The 18,025-nt window shown below is 38.3% G+C and overlaps 1 protein-coding gene and 1 long non-coding RNA gene across 2 annotated transcripts in view; one reads left to right on the top strand and one right to left on the bottom strand.

Annotated features, from left to right (window-relative positions):
• nAChRalpha1 (nicotinic acetylcholine receptor alpha1) overlaps positions 1–18,025 on the bottom strand; it is a 327,417-nt gene that overhangs the window by 194,109 nt on the left and 115,283 nt on the right. The window contains exon 2 of the mRNA XM_076524379.1: positions 17,240–17,515. Within this exon, the coding sequence (XP_076380494.1) occupies positions 17,240–17,497 (258 nt within the window). The 5' untranslated portion in view covers positions 17,498–17,515. The remainder of the gene's footprint in view (positions 1–17,239; positions 17,516–18,025) is intronic.
• The window catches only part of LOC143259987 (uncharacterized), a 51,625-nt gene continuing 35,264 nt past the window's right edge, over positions 1,665–18,025 (top strand). Inside the window, exon 1 of the long non-coding RNA XR_013034050.1 lies at positions 1,665–2,920. This is a non-coding gene — a long non-coding RNA (uncharacterized LOC143259987). The remainder of the gene's footprint in view (positions 2,921–18,025) is intronic.

Raw genomic sequence — 18,025 nt, 5'->3', positions numbered from 1 at the left:
GTTCTTTGCCCTATCACTTTTTTTAAAGCAATGAAGCATAACATGCCGCAAATGCTTCTTTTGGCTACCCATATTGAACGGCGTAGAAAAAATTTTATAAGGAACTTTGTCACCAACGAAACGTACTGTAAAAGAGCTCTGGGATGACTGAAAGCGATACCCAAAACAGCCAAGAGGTAAGTCTGCGTGTTTATATAAACACAACCAGTTAGATTCATTAATAGCGCGGCGCGGAAAGAACTTATGGGACACCCTAATATATTATATTTTATATTATATTATAATATATATACTAATATATTATAAACTAATATAAAACAACTGTTTTCTTTTCGTGCTCCGTAAATCTAGTGTTATTGAGTAAACACTGTGCCGGTCTTCTTGCACAGAAGAAGTCCGCCATTTCGGCAAAGTGGCAGTAAGGGGAGGGGAGTATCCCACTCGCTCCGCATGACCTGCACGCCCGTACTCTTCTACGATCTCACGAAACCACTTCTATTGGTAAACGAGAAAAGACCGGCAACGCGAGGGACAAGGGGAACCGGTCGCCCGCTCCACCAAATTGCATTTGTTGTTCAGCGCATAACTTAGCCAATAATAATCAAAAGTCTAAAAATTGGAAGAGCCTGGGTGGAACGGGCGATCGATTCCCCCCTTGCCCCTTGTGTCATTTAGTTTATGCGTAGGTTTCAATTTCTCGTTAACCGATATTACCTCCGGGTTCTTAACGTTGTTCGTTAACGTAAGCGTAAGATATCCGTAAATTTCTATACTCGAATAATACATGCATTGCAAGCCTACGAACATGAGATTACAGTATTTATAGTTTTTATACAATATATATAGTTAATTATTATAATATATTAATAATATAATATTAATATAATATAATAATATATAATACAATATTAATATAATATAATAATATATAATACAATATTAACACATTAAAGGCGGGAGTCGTAGTACTACGATTTATCTCGACTTCCCATAAATATGTACTTTAAAACATTTTTTGTAATTAGTGTTTAGTTCTTTTTTAATATTTCTTTTAGTTTTAAGAGTTTGAATAAACTTTTTTAAGTCTAAATTTTTTTATGATTACACAAAATATCGCCCGCTCTAGGACGAAAAACGAGGCGGGGCGGTCGCCGCGTTACCTAGCATACTTTCGTCAAGATCCCCCGCCTTCAATGTGTTAATAAAATGTTAATATTAATAAATTATTATAATATAGTTTTTATACAACTATAAAATCGAACCGCGAGGCTCGAGTAATCGTAACTCCTCTTCCCAAATTGTCCATTTTCGTTTACAAGCTGAGACAATTGGAAAGGATTTACTGTAATGATTGTTTTCACTTATACTTCATAAATATTGAACACATATTTAAGACGTGTATGATAACCGTTTTAAAAAATCATACGGTAGAATGCAAATATAAAAGATATGTGTATAATACAGCACATTTACAATGAAAAGTTAATCAAGATGCTAATTAGTAATTACAAACAATGCATGTATTAATGAGAAGAATCTGAAATTAATACTTTAGGGATAAGTTTACGCTCTTGCATCTATTTGTTGCGTCTGTTTTACTTTGTCTCGATCGTTCTACGCCTCTTGACTCCCGTCGCGCGGCTCGCTCGGCCGTGGTCGCGTAAATGACACACACACATACACACACAAACACACACCGAAGCGACAGGCCACGCGTCTGATGTGCTCCTAGCGACGACGGAGATCACGGTGGAGCGAGACGTGACGACAGTCCGGTGACGTTGTTTGTTTATAATCGGTCGGACTCGAGTCCCTCGAATTTTCGTGGCAATTCCGTGTTGCGTGTATTTTCGGCTAATAGGAAGGGATCATTTCTGTCAATGAGGGAAACGCATTCATCCTACTTCTGCAAGGTTATTAGAATGGATTATGTGGTGGAGGTTATGTTGGTGGCGATCGGTCCTACACTTTTCTTCAGCGGACTTCTTCTGGGCAGCGAACAGTAATTTTAAAACTCTTTCTAATATGTTTAAACAATTCAGTAGTATTTAGCGAATTGTTACCGAACAGAACATATCTTAATTAACGCTAGCATGATGGATAAAAGATCCATTTGTTGTAATTCTAGCTGTTATAATTTTTCGGTTTTTCATTTCGTGTGCAATGTACGATAGTTAAAAAGGCGGGACATTTTTCCTGAATACAAATAATATACTCGGAAACAAGGAATTTAAATAATATCTTGGAATAATTAAGCGTTTGCTTATAGATGAAGACGATTTTGCTCTCTGACGTATTTCACCGTGTTGTTATCAAATGAAATCACTTCTTGTTTTGAATTTCGCGTAATTAATATTTGTAACACTTTCTATGCAAGAGATATTTTAATTTGTTAAAACAGCAGATTTAAAAATGTTGTAATCTAGTTACAATTGATTTGATTTGAAAAGATCTGATCTGAATGTAGCAGAAAATGAGGTTGCTTCTTCCATATTATTGATTCTAAAAAATAAATTCAGTTCGTTTAATTGTTAGGTCTTATTATTTCCCGTCGCGCGGCTCGCTCGGCCGTGGTCGCGTAAATGACACACACACATACACACACAAACACACACCGAAGCGACAGGCCACGCGTCTGATGTGCTCCTAGCGACGACGGAGATCACGGCGGAGCGAGACGTGACGACAGTCCGGTGACGTTGTTTGTTTATAATCGGTCGGACTCGAGTCCCTCGAATTTTCGTGGCAATTCCGTGTTGCGTGCATTTTCGGCTAATAGGAAGGGATCATTTCTGTCAATGAGGAAAACGCATTCATCCTACTTCTGCGAGGGTGTTAGAATGGATTATGTGGTGGAGGTTATGTTGGTGGCGATCGGTCCTACACTTTTCTTCAGCGGACTTCTTCTGGGCAGCGAACAGTAATTTTAAAACTCTTTCTAATATGTTTAAACAATTCAGTAGTATTTAGCGAATTGTTACCGAACAGAACATATCTTAATTAACGCTAGCATGATGGATAAAAGGTCCATTTTTGTTGCAATTCTAGCTGTTATAATTTTTCGGTTTTCCATTTCGTGTGCAATGTACGATAGTTAAAAAGGCGGGACATTTTTCCTGAATACAAATAATATATTTGGAAACAAGGAATTTAAATAATATCTTGGAATAATTAAGCGTTTGCTTATAGATGAAGACGATTTTGCTCTCTGACGTATTTCACCGTGTTGTTATCAAATGAAATCACTTCTTGTTTTGAATTTCGCGTAATTAATATTTGTAACACTTTCTATGCAAGAGATATTTTAATTTGTTAAAACAGCAGATTTAAAAATGTTGTAATCTAGTTACAATTGATTTGATTTGAAAAGATCTGATCTGAATGTAGCAGAAAATGAGGTTGCTTCTTCCATATTATTGATTCTAAAAAATAAATTCAGTTCGTTTAATTGTTATGTCTTATTATTTCAATCATATTCGAGACTCCCACAATATAATTTATATATATACACAAACAGTACAAAATTATTTATATTGAAATTACATTACATATAATTCAATATAAATAACATTGTACTCCCTCGGAATGAAAAGTAATCACTCTTCAACAGCAAGCACGCTGCGACACGCTACATTTTAATTATTAGAAAATTTGCGACGTTATAACAAATGGTAAACGAACGCTGCACTATGAAGAATAAACATATCTGTTCGATCGACTGTTGCGTTCCTTATCGTACGCCAAGGAAACCGAAACATAATCAAAATTCATAGAAATCTAAAACATGCATCTATACAAAACTAAAAATCATTTTTATTATAAAAACAAATTATAAATGACTTTTCTTTCCTCAAGAAATATTAATATGTACTATACGTTCGAGGATAGGAAACGATTTCAGTCCGAGTAATGATTCGATAAAAAAAAGACTACGAGAATTTGTAGCTTCGTTTTGAGTCGCATAATGAAACGTTGTATCGCACTAATTCGTTTAGCAAAGTTGAGCGGGGTGTTCGAAAAGAACGAAACCGTAGCCGGAAGGTGAAACGCGATCAAATATGTCGATCGGATCGCTTTTTGATCAGCCATTCGTCTTCGAGTGGCCGAGAGGCATCGAGTCACGGGGAATTGCCGTTTAAGGGGCACCCTCGAAAAATCGCGTGACGGAACGCAGCCGGTTGACGAGCGCAGGATATCCAATTAAACCGCCTTTGACCGGGCAATTGCCCGTCACAATCAGACGAGGCTGCGCTGTTTAAAACGAGGAGCGCGAGAAGAATCGAACCGTTGCGAATTTCCCCTCCGGAATTCCGGTCAGACATCGCGGGAGCGTCGGCGGCTTAATTAGGAGAAACGAAGGGATCGGGCTCTTCGTTTCGCTTCCCTCCCGTGCCACCGCGGCCCTAACGAGGCGAGAGTTCGCTTCCTCCTTGCGCTGCTCTTCGATTCCACCTGTCTCGGAATGCTCGGTTTAATTGGACCACTCAATAATGGACGCCAATCGCTGGAATTAGCCGCCTCGCTCGTATCGATACTTTTCCAGCCTCGAACCTACCAGTATATTTCTAATTTCCTGGTATGAAGTGCACTGTGTCGGGGCACTTTGGTTGATACTCCCTTCATCACGGTTGCTTTGTCGAACGACGTAGTAATTATCGTCGATTTTAATGACATGTCGTCTGCCTTTATCGATCGCCTTTTGCATCGCGACCTCAGAGATAAAAATGGGAAAGAAGGATACAATCTACAGGATTATCTAACTATAGACTATTTTTTTTTTTAATGAAAAAACAAATTACTTTGAATTTTATTGGCTTTTTAATTTAATTATCAAATGTGACAATTATGTGTAAAAGATGGCATCTGTCAAATGACTACCACGATTACACCAATATTTTACATCAATATCAATTCGTTTAATTCACCAATTTCATTTCTAACGTTGTTGTTTAGGTCATGAATTGTTGCTGGTTTGTTGGCATAAACTTTGCTTTTCAAATAACCCCAAAGAAAATAGTCCGATGCCACCATTTCGATCGCTGTCGATCGTTGTCTGTGTCCTTCATCGTGAATATAAACATTGCTTACGTCAATTCCATTTAATTTCAGTCATATCAGAAGATTTTCCTGTTTTCTTCTTTTAGATGTCGCGAAACGTTCGATTCTTTTCTGTTCGCGTTGCAACCTGTGTTTCTTTAAAATGTGTCATTATAAAGGAAACATAATTTGCACGAATAACCTACGTAATAACCTTGGCAATCAAACGTGGACAAGTTTAACGAGGTGAAAATATTCTTGCATTAAGCTGGTACGTACTTCCTGACGGTAAAATAAAGAGGCTAGACCTGATTGGCTTAAAAGCTTTTTCAACAAAATATTTCATGGCTGGATTATCATTTTGAAAGCTTTGCTATTTCAGTTCAAAGCTTCACTGGCCAATCATAAATATCAACGATCGTTTCGATGCAACCAATTTATAAAAGGGAGAAAATGCGCGTTTCAAAAAAAATCGAAAAAAAGTAATATATAAATGTAAAAGCAGATTAATGGCATCGCGTACATTTGAAGTCGGATAATCGACATAAAGTAGATGAAACTAGGACACTTAGTGTCATCTCTCCTACAAGTCAATAACGATAATGTCAATAATCTCCAGAGAAGAAGACGAAACCGTTTTTCACCATCGGGAACAAACAATCGATACAGTCAAATTCAAGATCTCACTATTGGCATTCCAAACATTTGCGAACTAAACGATTCCTTTTCCTAAATAATAGAACAAATAGATCCAGCGCCATCGTGGTAGGACCAATCGCTGCGCGAAGGCAGTTTAATCATTCTTTTCCTTCGAGAACTATGCACGAAGCAATAATATTTGCTCGGGGTCTGCCCTTGATCGGGATTTCGTGTGCTCGCATGCGAGCAAGAAAATTCTTTCGCTATACAAAGAACCGCCCCCCCCCCTCCACCCCCAAAAGTCAATCTCGCTGGATGCTGTCGTGGCTCGCAAATCCCTACAAAGTCGAAGCTCCCGCTCTTCATCTCTGTTTCTCCCGCGGAGAATAACCAGCCACGATTCGAAGAAGGTGTGTTCCTTTGAAAAGGAAAGGAGGCCGTGTAAATAACGGCCGAGGACCGCTGCAACGACAATGACAACGACAACGGCAGCAATCGTACCTCTCATGGCTCTGCTGGGACGTTGCGCAATGATGGCGCGACCCTTTTCCCAAAAGCTGACCATAATGGAATCAGATGCTGCTAAAAGCGACTGTAAATCGTGTCTTGAATATTGTCTGTAAATATTGTACGCGTGCAACATTTAGTATCTTGCTACTATCAAAAGAAAGAGTTTGGATGTTCAAATTAAAACTAAGAGCGAACGACAGTGTTTAACAATTAAAAACCAATACCAATTAACAATTGAACCAGAGAAATTGAGACAAGTTCGAATGATCATAACGCCAGCAGAGATTATTGTATCGATCACTGATTTGAAAGTATGAGGTCTCTAATTTTAGATAATTTGTCAAACTCTCGGCCATGTTGCTTTTTCACACAGTTATAACGTTACAACGAAAATTTTGAGAGTAAAAAAGAATGTCGTTCATCATAATTTTTTATCATAGATATCGAAATTATTTTGACTATCTATAAAATGGAATTTTTTATTATATTATATATTATTCGATACTTATAGCTGATATTACGCTGTTTATTATTATACTGTTTGTAATCATATTGCTTGCGATCATATCGTTTATAATCGATTACATTTGCGACTACTATTTCAGAACGATGAATTTTGCACATAAACGAAGTAAAATATGTTGTTGTTGTTGCTAACCTTGACATAACCTGAAATGATCTCAAATCGTTGCCATATTATGGCATAACAAAGAAGAAAAAAATTGCTATAGTCTGCTCTAGCAAGACTCATGACTCAAAGTAAGATAAGATTTGCGATATCGAATCGAGAAACTTTGTCCGTGACAGCCCATTTTTAAAATAAAAAAGTCGCAAACAGTGCACATCATCGTTCTTCCCGAACAACGTTGAAGATGTTGAAATTAAGATCATCGTATTAAATTTTATATTCTAATTATATAATCATAACGAAGTATCGGAAAATTATTAATATTCGCAAAAATCAGCTTGAAAACAGTGCTCACGTCGGCGGATTTACGACTTCGACCTTAACATTGTGATAACATATTCGAATTCGGCAATCCGAAAACTATAAGACCACCGATCTCATTTTGAGGAAAGGGACCACTGTTCTCCATGACCAGAGATGCCACTTGCCGCATCCATTAACCCACAGCTTCACGTCCCAGTCTCAGCCTCTTCCGATTCCCTTCGCTGTTTTCCCGATGCTGGAGCACCGCGAGATTCGATTTGGTCCAGCTGACGCGCACCAATTCGTCTCCCGCGATCGAGTCGATGACACTCGGCTCGGGAGACTCGAGAGGGTCTTGCGAGCAGACACGCGGCCGTCCCCCGTCCCGTCCGGTCCCGCAAAAGGAAACGAACGAGCCGGGCTCTCGGCTGTAAAAGCGCCAACATTCGCTTACGCGCGACAAACAATTGTCCGATTAGCCGGCGATTATCGATCGGATTCCAAAGCTTTCGGCGGCCGTGAAAAGTGGGCGTTGGCTGTCGCGCGCGCGACCGGACGCCCGGTTCCGGACGACCCGGTGAAAACGTTGAAAAGCGTCCGACGCGACGCGAGAGGATCGATTCAAAGTTGCGCGTCGAATGTCGGCCGATTGCGGTTTACGAACTGCAAGCTCGGCCGTGCTCGCCGCGTTTTGAGTTAACGGTTTGAAAAACCGAGTCTCGCTGGTCCGGTCTTTGAAACACGAGAAGAATCGAATGCACTGTCCCACATGGACTGAAAAATCCCGGACGAACCGATTGCAAAATCAGCCTACGTGGTTAACCGGTTAACCCGGGTGTGACAAAACATTTCGTCGTGGAACTTGTTAAAAGTAATACAATAATGTCTCTCCAATTGACGCTCGGATTGTCCATAAAAATGGACAATTTCGGAAAAGGAGATACGATTGTTCGAGCCTTGTGGCTTATTTTTTATGGTTATCGATTGTCAACAACTATAAAAACGAGTTGCAAGGCTCGAATAATCGTATCTCTTCTTCCCAAATTGTCCATTTTTTGGCACAATTTGAGCGTCAGTAAGGGAGACAGTACTGTATGTGTGGAGCGCGTTTGGCTTTACGTCGCCTTTATTCATTAAAACCTAGCGTGAGCATATGGTAACACTTCGCATTTGCACGGTTTAGTTTCGAACACCGCTATAACATTTTTTTATATGTAGTATTACTATGGCTGTCAGGATATACTAAGGAAAATTGTGTAATAACTACCAGGATATACGGGGTGTCCGATTTTAATTTATGAGTACAAACAACTCGTTAATTGCACAGTATATAAAAAGTGTTTCCCACAGAAATTAAATGGTTTCGAGGAGGCTACAAAATGACATAATTGATTTTTCTGTAAGTGCATGCGTGCGAGGCAAATGAAGGTTGACTTTGTTTCTTCAAAGGGAATCATATAATTTTGAATACACTTTTCGATTCAGTTCGTCATTCTGATCAACAAAATATCGGCCAACATGTGACAAACGATTCTTAGTTTACGAGATATACGAGTGCAAACATTGCAGAGTCATAGTCGTGTCAATTTTGACTGCTTTGAGGTGACATTGATTTTGACGAGTATTGCCGAGCGAACATTTGAACATTCGAGTGTTTTTTTTACAGCGTTTATTTAAGTAGGATGGAAAAGCAAAATTTTATTACGTTGTTATTCAATGTATTGGCAAGAAACATTGCGCTTGATTTTGTTTTATTGCTACCTGACGCTATTGCTACCTATACGTACGTTCATACGTTTGATACGATTGCAATATTTGCACTCAAATGTCTCGAAAACTCGTAATTTTTTGCTACGCTTGGTCCAATATTTTTATATTCTCGGTATGGTGAACTGAATCGATTAGTATATTCAAAATTATATGATTCAATTTAAAATGAACAATGTGGATCTTCATTTGCCCTTTACGTGTCCATTTACAAGAAAAATGTATGTCTTCTTGTAGTAGTTGACATGACCTTGAAACCATTTAATTTTTATAGTAAACATTTTTTATACAGCGCGTGATTAACGAGTTACTTTAATTTATAGATTATATGGATCGGACACCCTGTATAAATATATTGAACAACGATGTAACTAAGGAACATCGGAAATATTTTTATTTATATATTATAATTTATATATAAATACGTCATAAAATATTTTGTCAAAATAAATATTCAGCAAGTAAAAAGTGATTTTTTAAATACCTTAATCGTGACAATATAACTTCTCTCTGCCAAGAAAAAAATCCCCATTGTATAACGAGTTGAACAGAAATTAATTCCCCGGTTAACAGGTTATATGTTAAGTCCCCGTCAGTCACGTATGAGTCATCCCTTGAGACAATCTTTGCTTTAATATTTAAATATTCATAATGGAAGAGTATAATTTCATTTCGTATTTAAAAGAAATGTACGAGAGAAATGTAACATTCAGATTTATAAGCGACTCTGTTCGAAAACTTCATAACGAGTGTATTGTAATTTTGTTGTAGTGCGAGGTTATTGCGATCGGCTATTTTAAATCCTTTCGAATGATCGATAATGCTCATTGCCTGGACCAATCGAATAATAACTTAACTCAAGTGCATTAATTTGTAATTTTGTGATGTTTCCTCTTCGTCGTAATAACTTACGATCATATCACAAAACTGGGGTTAGAAATTTATTTTTATTGACGAAAGCAAACTCATTCTACAGGATATCCCAAAATTGTGGTATTCCCGGGAAATGAAGGGTCTCCGAGCTTATTTGAAGTAACTTTTTCCTTAGCGAAAATACTTTTTCCTTATTAACGAAAAACACTGACCAATGAGTGGCGAGCTCGATTGACGCGAGGCGGCCGAGCCAATGAGCGGAACCGGGCTTCGTCCGTTCGTTGGCTCGACCGCTTCGCGTCAGCCGAGCTCGCCTCTGATTGGTCAGTGCTTTTCGTTAATAACTCGTTAACAGTGCCTCGGAGAAAATTTTTGTAAAGGAAAAAGTTGCTTGGAATGACCTCAGGAATCTCTAATTTCCCGAAGGCACCATAATTTTGGGACACTCTGTATAGTATACACACTGTAGCCACCCAAAAGCCTACCATGGGGTAGAACCAACACCTAAAATATTGAAATCAACGATTTCAATCTAAAACGTTAACGATCGCGTGCTACTGGTACATAACCAATAAAATAATACATCGAGACTTCAAAATTTCTACATTCATAGAAGGAATTACGAACATCTGAACGAACGTTCGACCCAGCACACCAATCCACTAATTTTACAGGAAATATCATTGCAAAAATATGTATCAATTTCGAAGAACCATCTTTGATATTCGTCATGGTAATTTCAGATAGCTTCATTTTCTTGCTTTCAAATGACAAGAATGAAAATTCTAATATGGTGCTATCGTTTTCTGTTAGTGTAACTAATAAATTACGTTTGTGCACATTCGTAGACGACAGTTTCCGCACAGCAGAGCGAAAAAATAACACTAGTGGAAGCGGTATAACGAGAACATCGAACACCAAAATGTTGTTCAATGTTTAAAAAGCGGCCGTTTAACCGCACTCTGGTAGGTTCAGTGTCAATACACCTTATAGAGTGTACCGTTTTAGGTGCACACGTCATGGTAATGGCACCCCGTTAAATGCAGCTCGCCAGGGGAGGGGGCGGATGTCCAAGCGCGTAGATAGTTAAAGATAGTCCGCAATATTTTTCTTTGCGAGCGTACTGCGCCTGGTAGAGGAGAAGGCTCGACGGTTCTGCCACTTGAAAATACAAGCGCGCGAGCACCATAAATCGGCGAGTCGCTGATATACGGTAACCTGCTAAATCCATAGTATCGAGTAATTGACTGGCCACTCTCGAGCCCAGGCCAAGCGTGCAAGAAATATTCGAGCTAAATTCGGTGCGCCGCGTGCCGTGGAGGCCGGCAGCTGCCTGGGATACTTCTTCCGGCATCCTCGGCTCACCTAGGCGATAGGAGAGACGAGGCGGAAGGAAGGAAGGAAGGAAGGTGGGCGAGCCAGCGGCCAGGTAGGCACAGCAGCTGGCTAACTGCAGATTCGTTTCGATATTCGACACGTGCACGGAGAGCCGCGCGCGTCCCATGGATTATGCAAGGGAGGATGCAGCTCCGGTCTATGCCCCGCGTCCACGTACTTGCGGCGATAAGTTGAATTCCGGAGGTTCTCCGGCCCGGAACCGGAACTAATTTACAAGCGGGCCGATCTGTAGCACTCGAGCCATTAATTGCCATAATCTGATCGCAAGCAATCAATCGTGTCTCAGCGAGGTTTGCCAAGCCCCGAACGCCCACCTATACACTCGGGCTCGTCTTCCTCGACGGATCAATGTGCTACAATTACGCGATTGTGTCTCTCGGCTGCCCCCGCCCCTACCACTTGGCCGCCGCTCATCGCGCGGCATTGTCTCCTTGGTTATTACATTCGTGTTATATGCTTATATATCCAGGCTCCGAATTTCGCCTGTAATTACCTCGATTATCGTCACCTATAGACTAAATACGTGTTACGCGGGCGAACTGTAATTAATTTGTTATCGACTAGTCGACCGGCAGGCTTGTCGGCCAGTCGCGCGACCGACTGGCCTACCATACGCAACGCCGCACCGGTTATTATCAACGTGCCAAATAACAATATCGTCACAGGCGAAGTGTAAGAGTTCGGTTTCGTGTCGGAGTTGATGAAAGTACCGATATCGATGAAGATCGGGGCCCTTATACGGTAAATTCCCTTGAATTGACGCTCATATTGTACACAAAAGTGGACAATTTCTGAAGAGAAGGTACGATTATTCGAGCCTTGTGGCTCGTTTTTATAGTTAGCAATTGTTAACAACTACAAAAACGAGCCGCAAGGGTTGAATAATCGTATCTCTTCTTCCGAAATTGTTCTTTTTTGTGCGCATGTAAGCGACAATTAGGGAAAATTTACTGTATTTTGTGATTTGAATCAACAGAGATTTAAGAACCTGTCACTTTATCGTCTTCACTACCATACTCAATGCAATACGTTTCTAGTAGGCCAATATTCGTGGAAATCATAAAAATTAAATGTAAAATATCTTCGTAAATAATGAGTATTGATGCCACTTCAGTGTTCATTCACTTGACAAGTCGACCTAGTAGAATAATTTATTTAATCGTTAATTTTACTATTTAAGTTCGCATTAAATGAGAACGATCGACAAAAAATATTCAATGTGAAGAGATTAGGGAGAATTTACTGCAATACGATCCTCTAACAACAGCTTGTACACAAAAATGGACAATTTGGGAAGAGAAGGTACGATTATTCCAGTCTTGCATCTCGTTTTTATCGTTGTTGACAATCGGCGACTATAAAAACGAGCCGCGAGGTTTGAGGAGTAATGTCTCATCTTTCCAAATTGTCCATTTTTGCGTATAATCTGAGCGTTAATTAGAGAGAATTTACTGTAGCGCCTTCTGTCTGAACGAAACAGTCAGCTGACGAACTACAGTAATTTCTCCCCAATTCGCGCTCAGATTGCGCACAAAAGTGGATAATTAGGGAAAAAGAGATACGATTATTCGAGCCTTGCGCGTCTCGTTTTTATAATTATTAACAATTGGTAACTATGAAAACGAGACGCAAGGCTCGAATAATCGTATCTCCTCTTTCCAAATTTTCCATTTTTGTGCTGAATCTGAGCGCGAATTAGGGACTGCAAAACAATAAGTTAGTCTTTTAAAAAGTGGTAATTATTATTCGCGTGCTGTATCGTGATACTTAAAATGTTCTTTGTAATTTCTACATGGCTGTGGATACGCTATCGTTACCTTTCCTGTTATACTCTCGTAATTTATGTACGTATTACTATTTTTCATTACCGATATTCACTGAAATAATTAACCTTTTTTAGTTCAATGTAACTTTGAAGTCGCATACTTGTTCATCCTGTGATTTTAATCTAATTGCATTTTTAACTACAATGTGGCGAAAATATTTTGATTGATTGTTTCTCCTTCGTAATCGAGGAGATTATGCCATTATGATTTTTAACTTCTACTTCACACAGCACAATAGATTCAATCTTTAAATCGCGAATTTCTTGTTCAATTATATCTAGAAATTGATATTTGTTGATTTCGAGATACGTAAATCATTCTACATCCATTTACAAAAATTGGCTCATAGAATGCTAGTTCAACAATTGCAGTAATGATTTTGATCGCATGTTTTCTGCCACATATGATATTATACTGAATGCTACAATTTATTTATGCATAATTTATGAATGTAATTAAGTTTTGTATTATTTATGTATAATTTATAAAAGCTGTTCGATTATTCAATAAAAAAGGATCTCGCCATGTGTTATTAGAAGATAACTAGAAGATAACGTTTCCATACCCAAAATTTGCGCACACCTTCTTCAACCTTGTAAAAATGAAAGTTTCACAATTTGATATGCAGTAACTTATTATTTAAAAATTCCTCTAACAACACGTTTGCTAACATGAATAACCAAGTAGAATCTCACTTACGATAAGGATTACCATTCCCAAAATTTTGAAATTCTCCGATCACTATGCTTTTACGTTGCACAGTTTTCGAGACTACCTCGTGGTTGCCAACTTCTTGAACGCGATTTCACCCCTTTAACTTGAGTCCCGAGGAATAACACGTATCCTCTATTTTTGGCTCTCCCACCTGCGAAGTTTCATCAAAATTGGAACGGGACAGTTAACGTTCATTGTTAGAGTTTGTCACTCAAGCGGACGTCTTGCTGTGACGCGTCGTAATGACCACCCATTCCTCTTCAAAACCTAGGTATGTAAGTTACGAAATGTACCAAGGACAAACGGTTGTAATTTCTCACCTTGACCCGCACTCTGGGTTAGTTGCCGTTTCAAATACTCAAAGCGTCACACGGGATCTTTTGACTCGCAATCGAAACGCGAACGAAGTGCATTTCATTCATTGATAGATTTGGACAACAGAAGTTTGTTAGCCCTCGATTATCTGTTTCTACTTGCTGAGAATCTTCGATTTCTTTCTTTGTGTATCGCTGTTGAAATGCAACTATTACTTTACACAGATTTAAGCTTTTAATTTTTACGGTCTTACGCTTTCTGCTTAAAAATTTATAATCCTCTGGTTTTACACATTTTAGTAAACTTCATAACACTGCTCACTGATACACGCGAGTACACTGCACGCTCTTTACATTCCTGATTTTTACATTCTTATAAAGTACATATGCAGTGTAACTTATTTGCATATACATCCATCAATTGCGAAATATGTATTTCTGTAAACTGTGAAATTTCAAATGAAACGCAATTAGCTGATTTAAGCTGTAAATTGAAATCAGACAGTGTTGAATTGTAACATGTTTTATACAGGCTTTCTGAACGATGATTGTTATCAAAATAATATATTAATAATTAATCATTAATACACGAACAGTGTAGCAACAACTCGATAGTAATGCTTTCCAAATAAAGTGATCGCTTCGATATATTTTAATTGCGTACTATGCTTATACATTGTAATCATAAACAATTGATGTTTTAACGACTTCAGTGACCTTTAATACATAGTACATCACTCGTTATCATTCATTATCCGTGTATTGCATCAGAATTTGGAAATTTTTAGGAAGCTAAAAGAACGCAATGAGAAGTCAAATACTCTTTGAAACATGTTATACATTTTTGGACATTTGATATTCGTGTTAATAAGCTTACCTAAATAAAAAAACCTCCAGATTTTTTAATATCCCAATAAACACAATTGCAGGTGTTTGCTTTTTCTACCAAAAATAGAGAAGATTGTAAATATTCCATACAACGATTTCACAAAAGAGAGTATATATTTGTTGTAATAATTATTATAATGGATAACATATGTAAAAGCAATAATATTGTAATGATGTAATTAAATTGCATCGCATCCATTGAACACACAATATTATCTGTTGTAAGGCCATTATATCTATGCATAAGTAACTTCTTAACCAATTCGTTAAATAGAATATAATACCTAACAAAATATTCATAAAATGTGTTGCTGCCTCAGTGCTGCAAACCGTCCAAATGCCAAAACAATGAAGCCTACAAATTCGTTAGCATTAGCAACAACGTTTCGAGAAACTGAACTTGCGTGTTAACTGTCGAAGTGGATAAACGGTAAGCAAGAGCGATGGTAAATAATCGAGGGCAAAAGTTCTACCACGATATCAGAGGTGTCGGACCAGCCAAATCTAATCACCGGGATGAGGTATTGTAAACTCGAACGTGTTAAAATTTACTAACAGCCCAAAATTATTCGATTATATCTGTTTATCGTTTGGTTGCATACTCGCCGTTTTACGCGGCCTTTGCTAGCCGCGGCAATCGAATTAAAATCGACCAGCGGTAGCCGATCGCGTTTCGTTGAACGAACTGTACACCGCGAAAAGTTTAATAATACCGCGACGACGAAGCAACAGATGAAAAACAAAAGCACAGTGAAAAACAAAATCCAACGAAACCGAACACGACGCGGTTTGTCCCAAATAACAAAATACCGATGCGTATAAACGTGAATCGTTCTGATCAATTAATAGCTATCCCGACAGTGCTCCCTAATTATACAAGGCGGATCGCTCAAGTTATTTTAAATAAATTTCACAAGCAAGATTGTTTTATGCGAGAGCTGCATACAGTATTCTTACTACAGCGAAAAGAATCTCCAGAGATCTCTAGAGATGATTCCAAGTAACTTTTTTCCTGTACGAAAATATTGATATTGTTAACGAGTTATTAACGAAAAACACGGACCAATCAGAGAGCGAATACAGCGGACGAATTGCGGCACAGCCAATGACACATCGCGCTAGTCCTAGCGCGGAAACGCGTCAGCCGTACTCGCTCTGCGATTGGTCCGTGTTCTTCGTAAACAAATCGCAACAATGCTCGCGGAGAACAGCTTCTAAAAACACCGTTGCATTATATAGAATTTGTGAAAATTATTGAGAAATTAAATCGATCCTTATTTGACTCCAATCTTTTGCGACCGACAGAGAAAGTGTTGCATAAAAATCTGTAATCTACACACAACGAATAAACACGGTAACAATTAATGATTCGCGGAACATAAGAGGTAAATCAAGATAATTTATTATTGCACCATTGAAATTCCTTTCCTTCCAATAAATACAGCAAAGCTCCATTTATGTGAATCAGGCGAGAGATATCTAATTTACATAACCGGGTTATAAACCTTCATATAATAAGAGTCCGCTGATTATCCCTACTCTTGCTACTTTGCGTTCAAATAACCGTATTTCACGTTCTGGTAAGTAGATTAAATCATACGTCTGTTCACAAAACCGGCGAACGAAAATTTCGTTCGTATAAATGGAGTTCTACCGTAAGCTGTTTAAAAGAAGGCGTTAAAATATGGCGAAGAGGAAATATATTTGCTAACCCTGTAAAATGTACCAAAGGCAAGAATGTAATCCAAGTTAATGTAATTTGTATACGCGTGTACGTAATAATTTGTAAGAAATTTTGTATTTTAATAATTACAATATTTAAAATATTTAAAATATTATAATATTATATTATAATATAATATAGTAATATAAATATAATATATATAATATAATAATATTATAATATTATATTATAATATAATATAGTAATATAAATATAATATATATAATATAATAATATTATAATATTATATTATAATATAATATAGTAATATAAATATAATATATATAATATAATAATATTATAATATTATATTATTAAATATTTAAAAATATTTAAGTACAAATTTTAATCATTACAAATATTAATAATTACAAGAATCAGAATGAGAATTAAGAGTTTTACTTATTAAAAATGTTAAGAAAATGACGTTTTTTTCCCAAAATAGCCATCAACGATAATTCGTTGCTGAGCAGTGTAAGGTTTGAAACAACGTTCTTTCCATTTCAAAATCGAGGTACGATGTTCCTTTGACTAGACGCACAGTTTCCAATGCTAGCACACGGGTACGAGCGAGGCTAATGACGAGTTAAACGATAGGTATGCATGGTGGTTTACTTACAACGTCGATGAGCTGGGAGAGGCGTAGTCCCATTTTGACAGTAAGGCAATCGCTGTTGTTGCCAACAGGGCGGATGAGGCGGTTGTAGTTCGACAGCAGGTCGTCGTAGAGACGCTTCGCTTCCGGATTGGCCGAGGCACCCGGAAACGGGGCAACAAGACAGGAAATGGCCGCCGCCATCGCCAGCAATCCGCCCAGCCTAGACCACCATCGGCACCAGCCTTTCCCACCGTCGTTCGACCAAGCATCCCTAAGCATCGTACGCCTTGTCCACCCCTGGAACCATATATTTCAACGTTAAGCTTCGCCTACACGTCCGGTGTCGATGTCTCGATACCGGTGTTCGATAACAATACCGATCGATACACCAGCAGCCGAGTCATGGTCAGCAGATTTTATCAACTATACGTTCGCACTTATTAACCGGTTAGCTGTGTTTGACGAGTATACTCGTCATGGAGAAGTGGCAGTATTTTGTGTCGTGACGAGTATACTCGTCGTTTGTAAAAAGTAGTGAGCTCCCTTGAAAATAGGGTGTTCTTTTAAATAGTTAGATATGTTTGACGAGTATACTCGTCATGGACAAGTGGCAGTATTTTGTGTCGTGACGAGTATACTCGTCGTTTGTAAAAAGTAGTGAGCTCCCTTGAAAATAGGGTGTTGTTTTAAATAGTTAGATATGTTTGACGAGTACACTCGTCATGGAGAAGTGGCAGTATTTTGTGTCGTGACGAGTATACTCGTCGTTTGTGAAAAGTAGTGAGCTCCCTTGAAAATAGGATGTTC

This window comes from Megalopta genalis, chromosome 8, assembly GCF_051020955.1.
Source record: "Megalopta genalis isolate 19385.01 chromosome 8, iyMegGena1_principal, whole genome shotgun sequence".
NCBI lineage: Eukaryota > Metazoa > Arthropoda > Insecta > Hymenoptera > Halictidae > Megalopta > Megalopta genalis.
This window is presented reverse-complemented; position numbering and strand designations above follow the sequence as displayed.